General features: G+C 55.7%; 1 protein-coding gene across 1 annotated transcript in view; it reads left to right on the top strand.

Annotated features, from left to right (window-relative positions):
* Nucleotides 1–12770: 12770 nt before the first annotated feature.
* The window catches only part of SEMA4F (ssemaphorin 4F), a 40855-nt gene continuing 36819 nt past the window's right edge, over nt 12771–16806 (top strand). Inside the window, exon 1 of the mRNA XM_056855722.1 lies at nt 12771–12888. Coding sequence (XP_056711700.1) covers nt 12771–12888 — 118 coding nt within the window. The remainder of the gene's footprint in view (nt 12889–16806) is intronic.

Below are 16806 nucleotides of genomic sequence, written 5' to 3'. Positions count from 1 at the left end.
ACGATCCCAGGGTCAAAGACCACGTGATATGCTAAAGTCAGCTCTTGCTTGCCAAAGGAAGGCCACGAGAAAAGTGTTGGGCCAGAGCGCAGTGTGATGCTGAAGCCAAACTCTTCTGTGTGACTTGGCAGCCACCCCCCCGCATCTCCTTCGAAAGGGCTGTGCCCCTTCCAATCAGCCCACCCGCAAGAGGGGGCAGCTGTGCTGGCATGCTAAGAGGCGGCTTCCACGCCGGGTACTTTGGTCAGACTTCACTGCTGGCTCAGCCAGCAAGCTTTTCACCGGGTCAGCCAGCCTGCTTAGGGTCTCTGACAAGCCATGGGGGGGAGGGGCCAGGGCGGGGGAGCTCCCGAGCACTGACATCCTCAGCACATGTCGGGCTCCCATGGCGGGGGGCCTCCAGAAGGAGCCATCTGTGGTGGATTCCCCAGGGAGCTTTCCCTTTAGTTGGGCCTCCAAACCCAAGACTGGGTTGTGGAGCATCCCCATAATGCTGCCTCCGAATCAGCCACGTGCTGGGTCAGAAGACAGCGGGCCCCTTGCAGGGCACAGCCCCAGCTGCTGTGCCCCCCCCCAGCATTCCTGAATGGGTGGGTGGGTGGGGGGAACTTGCCTCCTCACAGGTCTTCCTTGAGTCCAGCAGGAAGCTCCTCCCCCTCCCTCAGGGCAAGTGGAGGTGCTCTCCCCTGTCTTCTAACTCCCCAGACGTTTCCTTCATGTGGGGGAGCCGGCAAGGAGAGAGGAAACAAGCCCTGTGGCTCCACCTTTCAATACCTACAGGTACATGGAGTGTATTGGCACAAAACACCTTGGCCATCTTCTGGGCATGGAGTGGGGGTCACTGGGGGTGTAGGGGGGAGGTGGTTGTGGGTTTCCTGTATTGTGCAGGGGGTTGGACTAGATGACCCTGGTGATCCCTTTCAACTCTATGATTCGATGAAAACCATCTGGGATGGTCAGACTATTCTGGGATAATTCACCTGGAATAAGCGGGCACAGTCCTATGCTGGTGCAGTAGTAGAGGAGGGATGCTGCAGTTGGTCCATAGCTTCCTTTAATGCAAACCTACAGGCAGAGGGTTGCCTGAAGTCACCTGGATGGCTGCAGAGAGAGTATTGGAGGAGGAGGAGCCCGGAATTCCTGATGTGGACCCCCTCCAGCACCAAGCTCCTTTCAAGTGGCTTCGCGCAGGCAGAGAGCGGACCGTCAGTGCTAATAACGGTGGAACAGGCTGCCTCTACTTGATAAGCAAGTGACTGGCCTGCAATCTGCCCTCGATTCTAGTTAAAAGGAGGAGAAAACGCCGGATCCTTCAGCAAGGGCTGCATCCTGGCAGCATAATCTCATGATCTGAAAGAAGGAGGCTCTCCCGCTGCTGCGCAGTAGGCCAGCTGAGCTGCTGTGGACTCTGACTGCTTATCAAGGCACTCCCTTTCTCCCCAACCCCTTCTTTTCACCCTGGGAAGCCCCCTCCCCCTCCCCGGAAGGGAGCTTGAAATGGCAGGCTCGGGGTCGTGGGCAGGGAAGGTGCCCCGCTCGCCTGGACAGAAAGATCTCCAGGGCTCCCTCCCCTCCCCATGGGGCAAGGGGAGCAGCAAAGTCTTGTTAGAAAGGAAGGAGCAAAGCCAGATGGGGGGGGGGTCCTAATCACCAGACCAATCCAATACTGCGGATGGCAGGTGATGCCTCCGTGTTCCACCTGGGGGGCAGGCTTGTGCAATTTGCAGCTTGTGCAATTTGCAGCTGCCACTACAGCACAGTTGTAAGTTGCCTTGAGCTCCATAAGGAAGGCGGAAAATGTTTTAAATACCTGAATAAATAGCCAGTGACTTGAGCTGAACCTTTTAACTGGTGGGCAGCCAACGGAGTGAGAGGCTGCGGAGTGGGTTAGGGCTTCTCACCCTCAGTCTAGTTAGGGCTTCTCACCCTCAGGTAACCAGGTTTCCATTTGTTCACATTCAACCATTGGGCCAAAGCACCAGGCAGCGGCTCGAGACCTCTGCGGCATCACCCTTTGCACAGGGAGATACAGAGCTGGGAAGCCTTGGACTGTGCAGAAAAATGACTGCCTTGGAGTACCAGAGCGCTTGCGGAGTGACTCACAAAATAGGACTGTTTACTGAGGAGTCTATGGGCGGAACACACAGAGATTAACCCGAGGCGGTGTGGGTGTGGGTGCGAATATGTACACACTTGTTTTGAGCAGAAATGCAGCATTACAGCTGAAAGTCTTCATGGACGAAAATGGATCTGGTTTAGAAGGGCAGAGTCTTTACGTAAATTGCAAGCGCTCTGGTCCCTTGAAAGGTCCCATATAAATTATTAGAATTGTTGTGAGTTTTAATCTGGGTGACACGGGGAAACTGTAAGGCTGAGAAATGAGTCATACAATTACAATTAGAATAAACAGTGGGAAGGGGCCTAAGGGCCATCCAGTCCAAACCCCTGAACTATGCAGGATGATCTAAAGCTTCCCTGGCAAATGATCACCCAACCACCACTTAAACACCTCCAAGAAGGGAGAACCCACCGCCCCTGAACTGCTCTTATTATTAAAAACCCTAATATCCTAATGAATTTCTGAACAGCAAAAACAGGAAGTCAGAAAGGCCAGGTCAAGAGCAGGCTGCCCTATTTTGCTCTAAAATGCTGTGGCCACAAGACCCAGAGAAGCATCCTGAGGAACAGACGGCCCCACTGCAGAACTGCAAGGAGCCAAGTAGTGAAAAACGGTGGTGCCAGAACATGGCCAGTAAGAAGGTGTCTAAGACTGGTCAGGAAATGGGAGAGGTGTCCAGCAGCTTTTCAAAACAGAATCTGGATGAGCACAGATCAAGGGTAGTCTGAGGTAGACTGCATGTTCCAAAGCAGTCTACCTCAGACTACTAGAAGCTTGGGGCAAATGATAAGAGATGACCATCACCACCAGCCCGTTTATGAACCTTCAAGAAACTGAGTTGCCTTTTACTGAAGATCAAATCCTGGATTAAAGTGATCCAGCGAGACCATTTTTATGTTCTTAATAATGGCTTAAGATCAGGGGAACTGCAGAGGGTTAGGGTCTAGAATTCTTTGATGCTGCTTTTGCCTCCGCAGTTCTACAAAAGCCAAGGGAGGACCCCGTGAGAGTCGGGAAGTGCTGCAATATTCGCCTTCAGGGGCTGAATAACACACCTAATTACTGCAGTTAACAGAGGAGAAGATTAATAACAATGGTTTGATCATATTCCAGAGGTGCCTCCCTGAGCCACAAGCAGCAGCCCTTTTATCTCACAAGGAAAGAGCTGAGCCCAGGGGATTCCAGCAGAATGTGCCCAGTTCTAGATGGAGGATTAGGATTCAGAGGAAGCGCTTCTTGCCATGGGAATAAAGGAACGAAGCTCTCCGACGCCAGGCCAGACCATCAGCCCATCTACCTACATAACAGCCCAACAAAACTACCCCAGGGCCCGTACAGGAGAAAGTCCCAAGTACAACAGCACTTTGTGGCAGCCCAGATGGGAGGCCTTAGCACATGGCACCGGAGGCCGGAGACAGGAGAAGATAAAAGCCCCAAAGGCAGCAGAGACAATCTAGCCACTGCTGGGAGAGAGACAAGGTGGGCTCGAACGGTGACCCAGGCCTTGATCGCCCCCCCAGATTAGATTACTGTAATGCACTCTACACGGGGCTGCCTTTGGGAAGTGTCTAGAAACTTCAGCTGGCCCAAAATAAGCCAGCCGTGCTACTGTCAGGGGCGGGTTATAGGGATCGGATCAGCCCTTGCTGGCAGATCTGCACTGGCTCCCCACCTGTTTCCAGGCACAATCCACAGTGCTGGCTCTTCCTTTTAAGACAACACATGGCTTGGGGCGAGGGTGCTTGAAGGACCCGCACTGTCATGCCTGCCAGTTTCAGATCCTCCTCTCAAGTTCTGCCCTCTGTGCCCTGGCCTTCAGACAGGGAGGCACCTCCTGTATCTCCTTGAGGTGTCCGGGGCAGGTGGGCCGTTCACTTCACTGGGGAAAATCTTGGCGGGATACAGCCTTGAAGGCTACGGCTGGCAAGAAGGTGGGCACGGCAGCACCCACATTTGCCCTGTGTCCTTCTAGGCATGGTGCCACTGGCAAAGAGGAGCACAGGCATGGCAGCCCTCAGCTTTTTCCTGTGCTGACCTGAGCATGTGCATGGTCACACCTGGCCCTGTGCTGGCCCTTGCAGAGTACCTCCAGAGTAGGAGCACGGTGGTGCCCAGCTGGGTCCTACTGACCTGGGCACAGTTGGCTCGTGAGAGGTTGAGCCAAGCCATGCTTCCATGCTCCGTCTCGCCGGCTGCACTGCGCATGGGCCAGTGAGAAGCATGGGCACAGCAGGTGGGTGCAGGGCAGATAGTGAAGAGGAGTAGGGTGGCCCTTCATAAGGTGAGGGGTGTGTGTGGTGGCCCTTTGGACCTCCCAGGCTGCCTCTGTGCCAGGTCCCACATTTTCCTTTTTAGCAAGGCTTTTAATCAATGCGGAGGTGTGTGTGTGTCTTTTTGAATTGTTTCACAGCCTGCTTCTAGCCTGAAAACTCATTTTTAAGCCGCTAAATGTTTTATGCTGTTTTGATGCTCTGGCAAGGTTTTTAACATGTTGTTATGCTTTTTAATCTGTATTATCAAGTTATACTTTATAAGACACTTCCTGAGGTTCTCTGGAGAGGCAACATAGGAAAGGTATCAATCAATCAATCAATCAATCAATCAATCAATCAATCAAGAAGTCAGTCTCTAGTGATTCTCTGCCAGAGGCTGGGAGGCGTCTTTCTCCACACTGTTTTCCTTACCTGTCTATTTGGCAGGGTTCCAAACCCAGCCCACCTCTCACAGGAAAGGCAGGGGAGGTGTGAGAATGCAGTGCCCTAGGAGGCAAAAGAGAAGAGGGGCCCAGGTGAGACGGGCTTAGGAAAGGGAGCTCCCCTCAGTCCTGACCTCACTCTCGCCCATAACCCCTCGCCCCAAGTGGTTTTGGGTGGGGATCCCTCCGGAAGTGCAGCCCAAAGCCAGGGGCTGCGGGACGGCTCCGCTTTTGCAAAAAACCCCACTGCTCATCGGCTGCTGTGCCACCGGCCTCCTCTCCCCGCCCCACGAGGGGCTTGCATGGGCAGCAGCAGCAGCAGCTCTGGCCAAGGGGCCAGCTGCCCAACGGCTCCACGGGCCCGGCAGCGGAGGCAGGCCAGCGGTCCCAGAGACGCCTCGCCGCCTGCCTGGCTTTGGCCCCCTCGAGCGGGGGCCCTCCTGGCAGGCAGGCCACGAGCGGGCAGGGAGACCGGGGTGGGTGGGGGGGTGGGGGTTCTCCCTCTCCCTCTCCCCCCCCCATCCTCCGTGCGACCGGGGCTCTGTGGCCTCAGGTGCCCCCAGCACACCTTTTTGCGGCTGCTCAGAGGACCACCTGGCCAGGGCGGAAGGGGCCGGGGTGTGGGGGGAGGGGGCCAGTCTGCGGGCCCAGCTGAGGAGAGCAGTGGGGGGGGGGGCTGCGAAGGCCCTCGGGGGGGTTGGGGGGGAGGGCGTGGTGGGCCAGAGGCCTCCTCCGAGGCAGCCCTGCGGCCTGGGCTGGGGTGGGCTGGCAGGCAGGCCGGAGCCGGGGCCTAGCGACCCCCCCCCAGAGCCCGGCTAGTAGGCAGGGTTGCCAACCGCCAGGTAGTAGCGGGAGATCTCCTGCTCATTGGACTGATCTCCAGCCGGCCGACAGAGGTGGGTGCCCCTGGAGGAAAATGGCCGCCTTCGGCAACTGGACTCTATGGCCCTGAAGCCCCTCCCCTCCTCCTCAGGCTCCGCCCCCAGAAATCTCCTGCTGGTGGCGAAGAGCCAGCGGGGGGTGGGTGGGGGGGTGGGGGTGGGGCAGCCCGTGGGCAAGGGCTCCTCGGCAGGGCAAGGGAGAGGCTGGCAACCCAGGGGACACTGGGCCTTCGCCCCAGTGGGGTGGGGTGGGGTGGGGCAGGGGGGCCGGCGGAAGCCAGGTGGGTGGGGGCCACCGCCAAGCGGGGCCTGGAGCAGAGACCCCCTCCCCCAGGCGCAGACAGCCGGCTCTGGGGCTTCGCCTCCCGCCTCCCCAGGCATCGCTCCCCAGCTCCCCTGGAGCTTCCCAGCCCAGAGCCCCCTCCCCGCAAGCCCCCCACCCCACCTGGGCCCTGTGGGGTGGGGCCCCCGATTCATCCCTTCCTTGTGCAAAGTGAGCGCACCAGGAGGAGGCAGTAGGCCCTCCCGTGTCGTGGCTCCCACGCTGTGGAACAACGACATCCCTGCAGGGCTGCCAAGTGGTTCTCCCCCACCCAGGGTTGCCAACCTCCAGGTAGTAGCGGGAGATCTCCTGCCATTACCAGTCATCTTCAGCCGCTAGAGATCAGTTCGCCTGGAGGAAATGGCCGCTTGGGCAATTGGACTCTATGGCATGGAAGCCCCTCCCCAGACCCTGCCCTCCCCAGAAACCTCCCGCCAGTGGCAAAGAGGGACCTGGCAACCCTACCCCCCCCTTCAGACAGGCCCACATCACACATGCCAAACAACCGACAGGAACAACGGCAGGACTTTCCCCGCACGGCACGGTTTCTCTGAGGGCCTGTCATCCCACCTCACATTTAGGTTGCATTCCTCTGAAAAGGGGATGCTGAAGGCACAGAAGGCTAGTTTGCTCCAAGCAGCATTTTCTGCCTTGAAAGCAATTCTGGTCCCGTTCACAGAACCAGAGCTGGAATCGGCCCTATGGGCCAACTACTCCAAGTCTAGGGTTGCCCACTCATGCTTGGGAAACTCCTGGAGATGTGGGGTGGAGCCTTAGTAGGGTACTGGCAGGGGTGTGATTCCATACAGTCTGCCTTCTGAAGTTGCCATTGACTACGGGGGGACGGGGACGGGACAGATTTCTGCAGAGTTGAGATCAGTTGTAATTGTAGGAAAACACCAGGCTCCACCTGGAGTTCGGTAACCCAAACACCATACCCCCGCTCAACGCAGGAAATCCAGTGGCAGAGAGCACCCCCGACAAGCAGCTGCCTGGCCTGTACCTGAAGACCTCCAGCAAAGGAGAGCCTCCCCTCCCCACCCCTCGTACAATTGGCTCCGTTGACAAACTGCCCCCACGGTTAAGGAGCGTCTCCTAATGTTCAGCCAGAATCCACCTTCCACGAGACCTTCATCCTGCCTTCTGGAGGAACAGAGGACAAGCCCTGACCTCCTCCCTACGAGGTCCCTCAAGCTGTTTGAAGAGTGTGCTCATGTTGTGTGTCGTTCCACCCCCACCCCCCCGGTCATCTCTTCTCCAGGCTAAACACAACCACTTCTTTCAGCCTTGTTGTGTGGGACTTGCTATCCAGACTCCCGACCCCCTTAATTCTCCACCTCTACACCCATATTCCAACTTGGCCAGCTCTTCCTTCAAGCGCAGTCCGAGACACGATACTCCAGGCGCAGTCCAGCTGGCACTGGGTGGACTGCAGCCAGAACTTCTTGTGACTTGGAGCCGAGGTAACTATTAACTATTAATTGCCACGTGAGCCTGTTTTGCAGTCATGTCCCACTGCCAACTCACCATGCTCACCTTTTGATCATCTGCAATCCCAGAATCCTCTTCTCTCGTACTAGGTGCCCAGCCAGGTACGCTTCATCCTGCCCCAGAATTTCTGTCATCAGTGGGTGTTACCAAAGGCGGTGGATCCAGTCCAAAGAACGAAGAATGAGGAAGAAGGGGGTGGGGGGGTGGGGGATGCTGTGCCTTGGATGCCCAAAGTCCCAGGTCCTGCCCCCACCCCTCTCCCGCGGAAGGACTCCACACAGCCAGCCTGGGAAAGAAAGATCCTTGTTTGAGTCCCAAGAACAATCGCCGCCCGCAGTAGCGGCACTTAGCGGGATGCTTGGTTGTGACTCCATTTTTGCAGTTCTCCCAAGGGTTCTGCCTCCTCTTTCCCTGGTGGCACCCGCCTCAGCCCCAGAATATCTCTCCCTTTCTTAGCTCACTCTTTTGGGTTGTGTATCTGGTTCCTTCACTGAAATATCTGCAGAGCTTAGCTTTCATTTGTCCTGGGGCCCAGGCCGTACTTTATCCCAATCTTCTCCATTTTCTAAGGCTCTGGGGCTCACGTGGAAAGAGGCCTAAACCCCACTGGCACTGGATTCGCCAGCAATTTTACGGGATTGTGTGTGGCCCTGGGAAAGAATCTCAGGGAAAGCGTCTCTCTTCTGGTTCTGAACTCCCAACTAGAGCAGGCTGAGAAAGGGGGCAGTGCAGCTCCTGTCCCTGTCCCTGTCTTGCTCCAGCAGCATCCCCCTCAGCACACTCCTTCAGAGGGCAGCCAACTCAAGAGTTCAGGTGGGGAGCTTTCCTGGTGGTCTCGCGGTGTGAAAAGCTGCCACTCCAGGCAGCCTGTGCAGATCTCAGAGGCGTTCCTGCCACCGAGGCCTGCTCTCCAAACCACCCTCCTTCCCCTCCCCCCACAACCCCCCACTCGTCTGGGCTGCGGCTTTCCGTTCTCCAGAGAAAGCACAAGCTGCCCGCTGTCTCTAATCCGGGCCGTCCGTCTTTAATCCGTCTTTGATCTACATTCCCTTTCCTTCCAAAGAACAAGGGAGCTGTTTCAAGAGCCACTCGCCATCCCACGGGGCAGCGTCGGCCCTGCCTGTCCTTTACAGCTGTGGACACATTTTGTGAATTAAAATTCATGCTAGGATGGGGAAGACGTTGTGCTAAGGCCCAATTCCCAGTCAGAGTAGACAGATAGACCAATGGCCTGGCTCGGCGAAGGTGGCTTCATGTGCATTCAGCTATCCTGCCCCCAAACCACTTCATGCTGTGAAAGTCAAAAACAGTATTTAGAAGCACATTCAGAAATGAATGGGAAAGCAACGCAGGTGGACCTGGATGGGTGGTGATCCCATAAGGCAGCCCTGGGCAGCAGCTGGATCGTGTGAAGTAATGGAAGCTTCCCAAAAACCTCTGAAAACCAGGCCCACACAGGGGGCTTGGCAGTGGTCTTGTCTAGCGCAAGGATGCTGCTAATTTCTCAGTGAACCTCTCCTGTGGTCAAGCTGTCTTTGTTTGAAACTCCTGCTCAGACTGGGCATATGCTCAGGTTGCATGAAGCCACCGGAACAGCCAAGCAAGTATGCAGCTGCTTGTTGGTCAGAGACCGACTCACAGCTGATCAAGGGATCTGCTGGGAATTGGGTTCTGATCCCTCCCCCACCCCCCAGCAACACTGCTACACAGTGAACTTGCAAAAGGGAGAGAAAGAGCTCGTTTCTTTCACACCCACGAGGCAGCAGCTGAAATAGCCCTTCTGAGCGCCTCATTGCAAAACGGAGAGAAGAAACAGGTTTCTCTTTTTCTCCCCACAACCCAAGCAGGAGCAGGGTTCCTCCCCACCCCCACCCCCCATCTGCCACATCTCAGCAAGTCTGGGAATCAGTGAGGTATCCAGGGCAGATCAAAACAACCCAACTCCCAGCTCATCGTCTGGAAATTGTCTCATAATCCCCCCCATTTTTATTTTATTTTTTTGCTGTGTATAGAGCAGGTGATCTGAAACGGATTCCCAGTGAATCCCTCATCAGTTGTGAGTTGGCCTCTGACCACTGTGGGGGCCTGCTTCTCTGAACACAGGCTGCAAACAGCCCCTCTGAGAAGGGGTTGCCCAATTGCCACTGGTCAGCAGGCAGGGCGCCTCACTGGCCAGCGCTCAAGCCTCCCTGGTCAGGAGCTCACAACCCCGGGCTGGGCTGCTCCAGGAAAGGCCTCTGATGGAAAGGTGGAAGGCACCCCAGGGCCACCCAGGAGCATGCCAAAGGGTGAGCCTGAGGCTTGCAGTGTTCTCCACCTCTTCATACAACACATAGTTAAATTGTGGAACTCCCTGCCCCAGGATATGGTGATGGTTGCCTTCTTGGAAGGCTTTAAGAGAACATAAGAAAAGATTATTGGTAAATAACTATTCTAAACTTTGGGAAGTAGTTAAAAAAGATATGATATTGTGGTCAAATAAAAAGATTTCTTTATTGGGTCGTATTGCTGTAACACAAATGAACATTTTGCCAAGGATGTTGTTTTTGTTTCAGAACTTACCAATACTCACGCAAACAAAATATTTTGATGTATGGAGGAAAGACCTGTTGAACTTTATTTGGCAAGGGAAAAAACCAAGAATTGCATATAAATATTTGGTAGATGCAAAAGAGAGAGGTGGCTTTTCTCTTCCTAATTTTAAACTTTATGCGGAAGCTTCAGCTATGGTATGGTTAAAAGATTGGATAATGTTGAAAAATGCACGTTTACTGGATTTGGAAGGCTTTGACAATAGATTTGGGTGGCATGGGTATTTGTGGTTTGACAAAACTAAAATACATGAGGCTTTTGAACACCATATTATTAGATCATCATTGATAAAAACCTGGTTGAGATACAAACATCTGTTGGAGACAAAGACAGCACTATGGATATCTTCTCAAGAAATGTTAACTTTGCGACCGTTAAGACTATCACAATTTATAATATACCAAGATCTTTTAAAATGGGAAGGGAATAAATGTGCCCTGAAGGATTTTGATCAGGTTAAAGACCATCTAACATGGCTTCAATATTATCAAGTACAATCTGTATACATCCAAGATATGAAAAAGGGATTTCTTAAAGAAAAATCAATTCTACAACGAACACTTTTGGATAATACTGATCATCTAATTTCTAGGATGTACAAGCTTTTATTGTTGCTATATACAGAACAAGAAAGAATCAAGCCAACAATGATTACCTGGGCACAAACGGTCATTCTATTTCCTTGAGAAGTTGGGAAAGACTTTGGTCAAGAGACATGAAAAAGATTCTTTCCCAATAGATAAGGGAAAATATCTACAAAATGATTTACAGATGGTACCTGACACTGAAAAAATTATCTGCAATGTACAGTACAATGTCACCAAACTGCCGGAAATGTCAGGATAAAGTTGGCTCTTTTCATCATGTTTGGTGGCTTTGTGATAAAGCTAAAAACTTTTGGGATATGATTTACAATGAGCTAAGGTTAATTCTACAACAAAATATCCCTAAAACTTCAGAGATGATTGGTTCTTGTAGGTTATCCGGGCTGTGTAACCGTGGTCTTGGAATTTTCTTTCCTGACGTTTCGCCAGCAACTGTGGCAAGCATCTTCAGAGGAGTAACCCTGAAGGACAGTGTCTCTCAGTGTCAGGTGTGTAGGAAGAGTAATATATAGTCAGAAAGGGGTTGGGTTTGAGCTGAGTACTGTCCTGCAAAAGTAATGTGCTAATCATTGTCCTGTAAGTATGAAGATAATGTGCTAATGAGGGTATGGTATGTTAATATGGAACCATTGTATCCTGAAGTGATCTGTTAATGTGTGTAATCCAAAGCTAATCTGCATGGCTATTGTGGACTGTAGTCTTTGTTAGTCTGGAGGTTTTCAGGACAGGAAGCCAAGCCTTACTCATTCTTAAACTCTCCTCTTTTCTGTTAAAGTTGTGCTGATGTTTATGAATTTCAATGGCTTCTCTGTGCAATCAGACAAAATAGTTGGTAGAATTGTCCAGTCTTTTAGTGTCTTGGAATAAGACCCTGTGTCCTGTTTGTGTCAGTCCATGTGTCAGTCCAACAGTTTGTGTCAGTCCAACAGGACACAGGGTCTTATTCCAAGACACTGAAACACTGGACAATTCTACCAACTATTTTGTCAGATTGCACAGAGACTACGGTTACACAGGCTGGATAACCTACAAGAACCAATGAACTCTGACTGTGAAAGTCTTCGACAATATTTTGTAAATAAATGTGTTTGTTATACTTCTACTCTTGTCCAGTATTATAAATGTATTGGCGTGTTCAAGAGGTTTTCCAGGAACCATAACAAGTTTCTAGGAACCGTTGATTCCGGTCTAGTGGTGTCCCACTGAACAAGAGAACATATTCCTTCTCAGGAAGGGGTCCTTTCTAAGAGCGTAGGCACTTAACGGCCTGAACCGCAACAACATTCATGGGGGAGAGGGCAATTCATGGCTGCTAGTCAAAATGAATACTAGTCGTTGATGCATCCCTATTCTCTCCGGATCAGAGGAGCAGCCTGTTACCTTCGGTGCCGTGGAACACAGCGGTGATCCTGCTGCTGCTTGGGGGCTTCCGAGAGGCGCCTGGTTGGCCCCGGTGGGAACAGGCTGCTGGACTGGACGGGCCGGGGTCGGATCCAGCGTGGCCTTTCTTGGGTTTTGACGTTCAAGCTTCCCCGCGGGGGGGGTGGGGGGGTGGGGGGATTCGAACCCGTCCCTCCCAGATGAGCCAATGGTCATGCCCCCGTCCCTTCCGCAAGACCTCCGGGGTAGGACGAGGCGGCCCTGGGCAGGTGCCCTCCGGGGCAGGCGCTGTGGGGCGCGGCAGTGCCCGTGCGAGCCGGCGCCGTGGCCCCCTCGCCTCCGTCCCGCGGGCTCCTCTGGGGAACAGCGACCCCCCGCCCGGCCGCGCGCCCAGGAGCCAGCGGGCGCCTCGGCTGGCGCGCGCGCCCCCGCCGGCGCGCCCCCGCTCCGGCCCTGGGCGCGGCACGTGGGGGCGGGGCGGAGGCGGCGCCCCCCCCCCCGCGGCCCGCCCCCGCCGCTCACCTGCCCGCGCGCAGCCACTGGGCGGGCGGGGCGGCCCCACCTGGCTGGCTGGCTGGCAGGCAGGCAGGCTGCACGCACGCACTCACGCACGCACGGACCGACGGACGGACGGACGGCCGGCTGGCTGCTGCTGGCCCCTGGCCTGGCCTGGCCTGGCCGCGGGATGGAGCCGGGCGCGGGTCCGGCGCTGCGCCGCCCGCTGCTGCTGCTGTGGCCGCCGCTGCTGCTGCTGGTGCTGGTGGGCTCGCGGCCGCCCCCCCGCCTCTCGCGCCCCTTCCCCGGTAAGGGGCCCCGCCTTCGGCCGCTCGGGCGGGGGTGGGCGAGGCGCGCCGTCCGCCCCTCGCCCCTCGCCCCTCGCCGCGCCCGCTCTCCGCCCGCTCTCCGCCCGCCCCGAGGCCCCAGGTAGCGGCGCTCGCCCCCCCCCCACGGCCGGGGCGGCACGACCAGGCCGCTGCAGCGGGGCGGGGCGGGGCCCCCCTCCCCGCGTGCACAGGTGGGGCCCTGGGGCTGCAGGTGTGCTTGGGGAGGGGGGGGATCGGGGGCCGCCTCTTCTGGATCCGGGCCGCCCTGGGCTGCGGAAGGGCCGGCCAGCCTGGGCAGGGCCCGGCGAGGAGGCCGCCCGTGGGGAGGGGGGGAGGGAGGGGCTGCTGCTGGCCTGCCCCTCGCGCGCACCTGCGCCCCCGTGTGTGGGGGGCTGCCTTCCTCCCCCCTCCCGCCGCTCCTGGGGGGGGGCGTCCGGCGGCTGGGGCGGACGCGTGGGTGTGACCCCGAGGGGCGCTCCGGAGGGTGCCTGGGAGGGGCGGCTGGGCAGGGGCTGCCCGGGCAGGGCGCTCCACAATGCCTCTTGCAAACCTTGGGTGGGTTTCATCAGAAACAGAGGGGGAAGCAAGCAAATCCAAAGGGAGAGGGGCAGGGGGTGCCCCTGGGGGGGGGCGTGCGTGCGTGGCCTGCCACCTCTGAATTCCGTGGGGGCGCTTGGCAACCAAGTGCCAGGGCCTGGAGGGCAAAGGAGGAGTCCCAAGCAGCCGGGACTGCGGAGTCCGGCCTGAGATCTTGGGCTGTTGCCGCGTCTTTCCTGTGGGGGTGGAGGGGCTTGATGGAGGGCTTGCCAAGGGCTCTAGAGATGGTTGGCCGTTGTGGGATGCGGGGCAAGGGGGCCCCCTCCGGCCTGGTCCAGCGGGGAGCTTCCCCTGCTCTCAGGGACCTTGGGCCGCTCTTCTGAAGGGTGAGGGGCTGGGCACCGTTGCCCTCCTCCCATGGGTCCAAGTAACCGCAGAAGCGTTCTCCCAGAGACTGGCCTGAAGGCTGGGTTGTTGTGAGTGGGCTGAGCTTTTCGGTGACCTGCTGGGGTTTGCCTGGGATGTTGGAGAGTTCAGAGCACCGGAAATTAGGAAAGGCGACAAGTGCAGAGCGGGTCCTCCGCAGACTCTTGACAGAGGATGCCTCGGAGGGGAGTTCATGGCGACTGAGGCAACCCTTCGATCCCTCTAGGCCTCTGGCTGGCTGGCCGCTCTCCGAGGTCTGTGACGCGGCCGGGAGGAAGTGCCCGGGCGTCTTCCCTGCCAAGCATGTTCTCTCTGCCTTGGAGCCGCGGTGCCCACTTCTCCGGCAGCTCCAAGCCGAGCTAAGTGTGGCATCAGAAAACCGTGACGTGATCTCCTGTGTGGCTGGCTGGCAGCCATTTCGGGCCGCTGGAGAGAACCTTGCCTCATAGTGGTTAGAGCATCAGATTGAAAACTGCAAGACCCAGATTCGAATCCCCTCCCTGCCATGAAAGCTTTTTGGGCAACCTCGGGTCAGTCGCACACCTGGGATCCCTTGTGGAGGAGAAGGGCTGGGTAGAAATGAATTAAATAACCGTTAGTCCCTCCTCTTCCCTGGAACTGCTGAAGCACATGTCAGCTCCCCTGGGGTGGGCGAGTAGCAGCTTCCAGGGAAGGGCGTGGCTAAACGTAGGAAGCCAGCGTGCGGGCAGAGTCTGTGGCTCTGGTCCAAATGCCCTTCCCTTGCAACTGCCATGGCGGGGCTGTGAGCTTTGTGGCCACCCATTCCTCAGCGTCGCTTCTGGCTGGAGCTCCCATGTGAACGTTGCTAGCAATGAGCTTCGCTGCATGGTGCTTGCAACCAATTTGCATGGTGCTTGCAACCAATTTGCCGCGTGGGTGGTGCTGATCACATGCTGGTACCAGAGGCTGGCTGAGACGCCTTCACATCTGGCCAGTTGTTTACAGGTCAACGGAGCCATGAAGAAAAGTAGGCAATGAACTCTAGCTCCATCTCCGGCCATGCTTCCTGCTTCCCACTCTCTGCCTCCCCCTCCTTTCTCCAGGCTCCACTGCAAGGGTTCTTTAGCTGTACTCATCTGGGATAGGCCAGCTGATGTGTCAGTCTTCAGTGCAGACAGGCTGATGATGCCATTGTAAGCACAGGCTGGTGTGGAGTTGGTTCTGTGGTGCAACTGGAACCCCTGAAGGGGGTGATTTGCAAGGCAAAAAGAGCCCCTTGTGGCACCTCAGGCCGCCTGCAGCACAGCTGGAAGTGACACTTTAAAAAGCTTTTGTTGAGGGCAGTCTCAGTTAACACACACACAGGGATGCATGCATGCAATGGGGAAGGATTTTGAATATTGGGGTTCAAAGGCTGGGGAATGCAAGAGGCGTGAGGAGAGTCTTGCTGGCTCTGACCCGAGGTTATCCAGGCCACAGGCTCGGGGGGGGGGCTTCTTCCTTTTCGCCCCCAGCAGACTGCATTCAGAGGTACGCTGCCCTCAGCCATGGAGGGACCATTCATCCAGTGTGGCTACTAGCTACTGCTGTGCCTCCATGGCTCTGCTGAGCTCCCTTGTAGCCATGGCAGGCCAATTAAGCATAGCGTACCAAAGGCCTTCCTTTCATCAGCCCTGAGTCTGCCCCTCCTCAGCTTGCCGGTGCTCCGGTTCTTGTGTGGTGGGTTCAGAGAAACGCTCCCCACTTTTCCCTCACGATGCATTCTTCCACCAGTCTTGCTTGTGGACCTTCTTCCTCCCATCCGAAAAGCCCCCAGCTCTCGAGTGTGTCCCAACCCCTTATTCGTCCTTCTGCCCTTCTTCCTGCTCTGTAATGCAAGTTTCGGGAGGCGGCTGCCCCCTGATTCCAGACCGATGAGGAACACGTCATATAGCGCTTATCCCAATACTGATTCCCTGGGGAACCTCCCTGTTTGCTCATCCATGCGTTCCTCCTCTTCTTCCTGTCATTTAATCAGGCTGTGGGCTGCATCTGCCGTCTAAGTCTGCTCTGGAGCCTTTGGAAAGGGACTCTGTCAAATGCTTCTTGGGAGCCCACTTATGGGATGTCTGCCAGCGCACCCTTATCCACACATCTGTCAGCAATTTTGATTCTATGACTTTAGGCAGATGATGGGCATCTTGACCATCTTCTGGCCATGGAGTAGGGGGTCACTGAGGGTTTGGGGGGGTGAGGTAGTTGTGAATTTCCTGCATTGTGCAGGAGGTTGGACTAGATGACCCTGGTGGTCCCGACTCTATGATTCTACATTTATGAAGGCACTCAGACTTATCCTGTGCAAGAAACTGTGCTGATTCTTTCCCAGAAGGGCTTGTTCTTTTATATGTTTCATCTGTGTCTCATGAATTCCCACCCTTTTTCCTGGCCAGATGTTAAGCTGGCTGGCCTGCGACTGCCTCGGTTCTCCTCTAATGCCCCGTAAAAATAGGCCTTACGCTGCCTGATTTCCCATCCTCTGCTTAGAGGGTGGTTTTTGTGAACAATGGCATCTTCCTGCTCTGCATTCCAGTTCTTGAGGAACCCCCCTCACAGCTGCCGTTTGGATTCAGGGATTTGTCTGCAGCCGGGATCGGTGTTAGGATCACATTTGCTCCAGTTGCCCAGGCAGGGACTCCCACTGGAAGAACTGGCCACAGGCATTCCACGTGCTCTCTCAGGCCTTGGGTGGCCAGGGCTGGTCCTTGCCTGGAAACAGGGGAGGTGATTGCTCCATACCTTCCACAGTGAAGAAAGATGCAAAGGGTTAATTCAGCTTCTTGGCAATCTCCCTGTCTTCCTTTCCTAATCCTTTGTGATCCAACAGACTCTCTGCTGGGCCTGACATACTTAAGGAGATGCTTTTCTGCTCCTCTTCCTCCTTGTTTTCTCTCCTTCACCTGCGCTTGTTTTTCAGAGCATGTGTTCATTCTTGTT

This window comes from Euleptes europaea, chromosome 9 (genome assembly GCF_029931775.1).
Source record: "Euleptes europaea isolate rEulEur1 chromosome 9, rEulEur1.hap1, whole genome shotgun sequence".
Classification (NCBI taxonomy): Eukaryota; Metazoa; Chordata; class Lepidosauria; order Squamata; family Sphaerodactylidae; genus Euleptes; species Euleptes europaea.
Note: the sequence above shows the minus strand (reverse complement) of the source record. Positions and strands in the feature narration are given on the sequence as shown.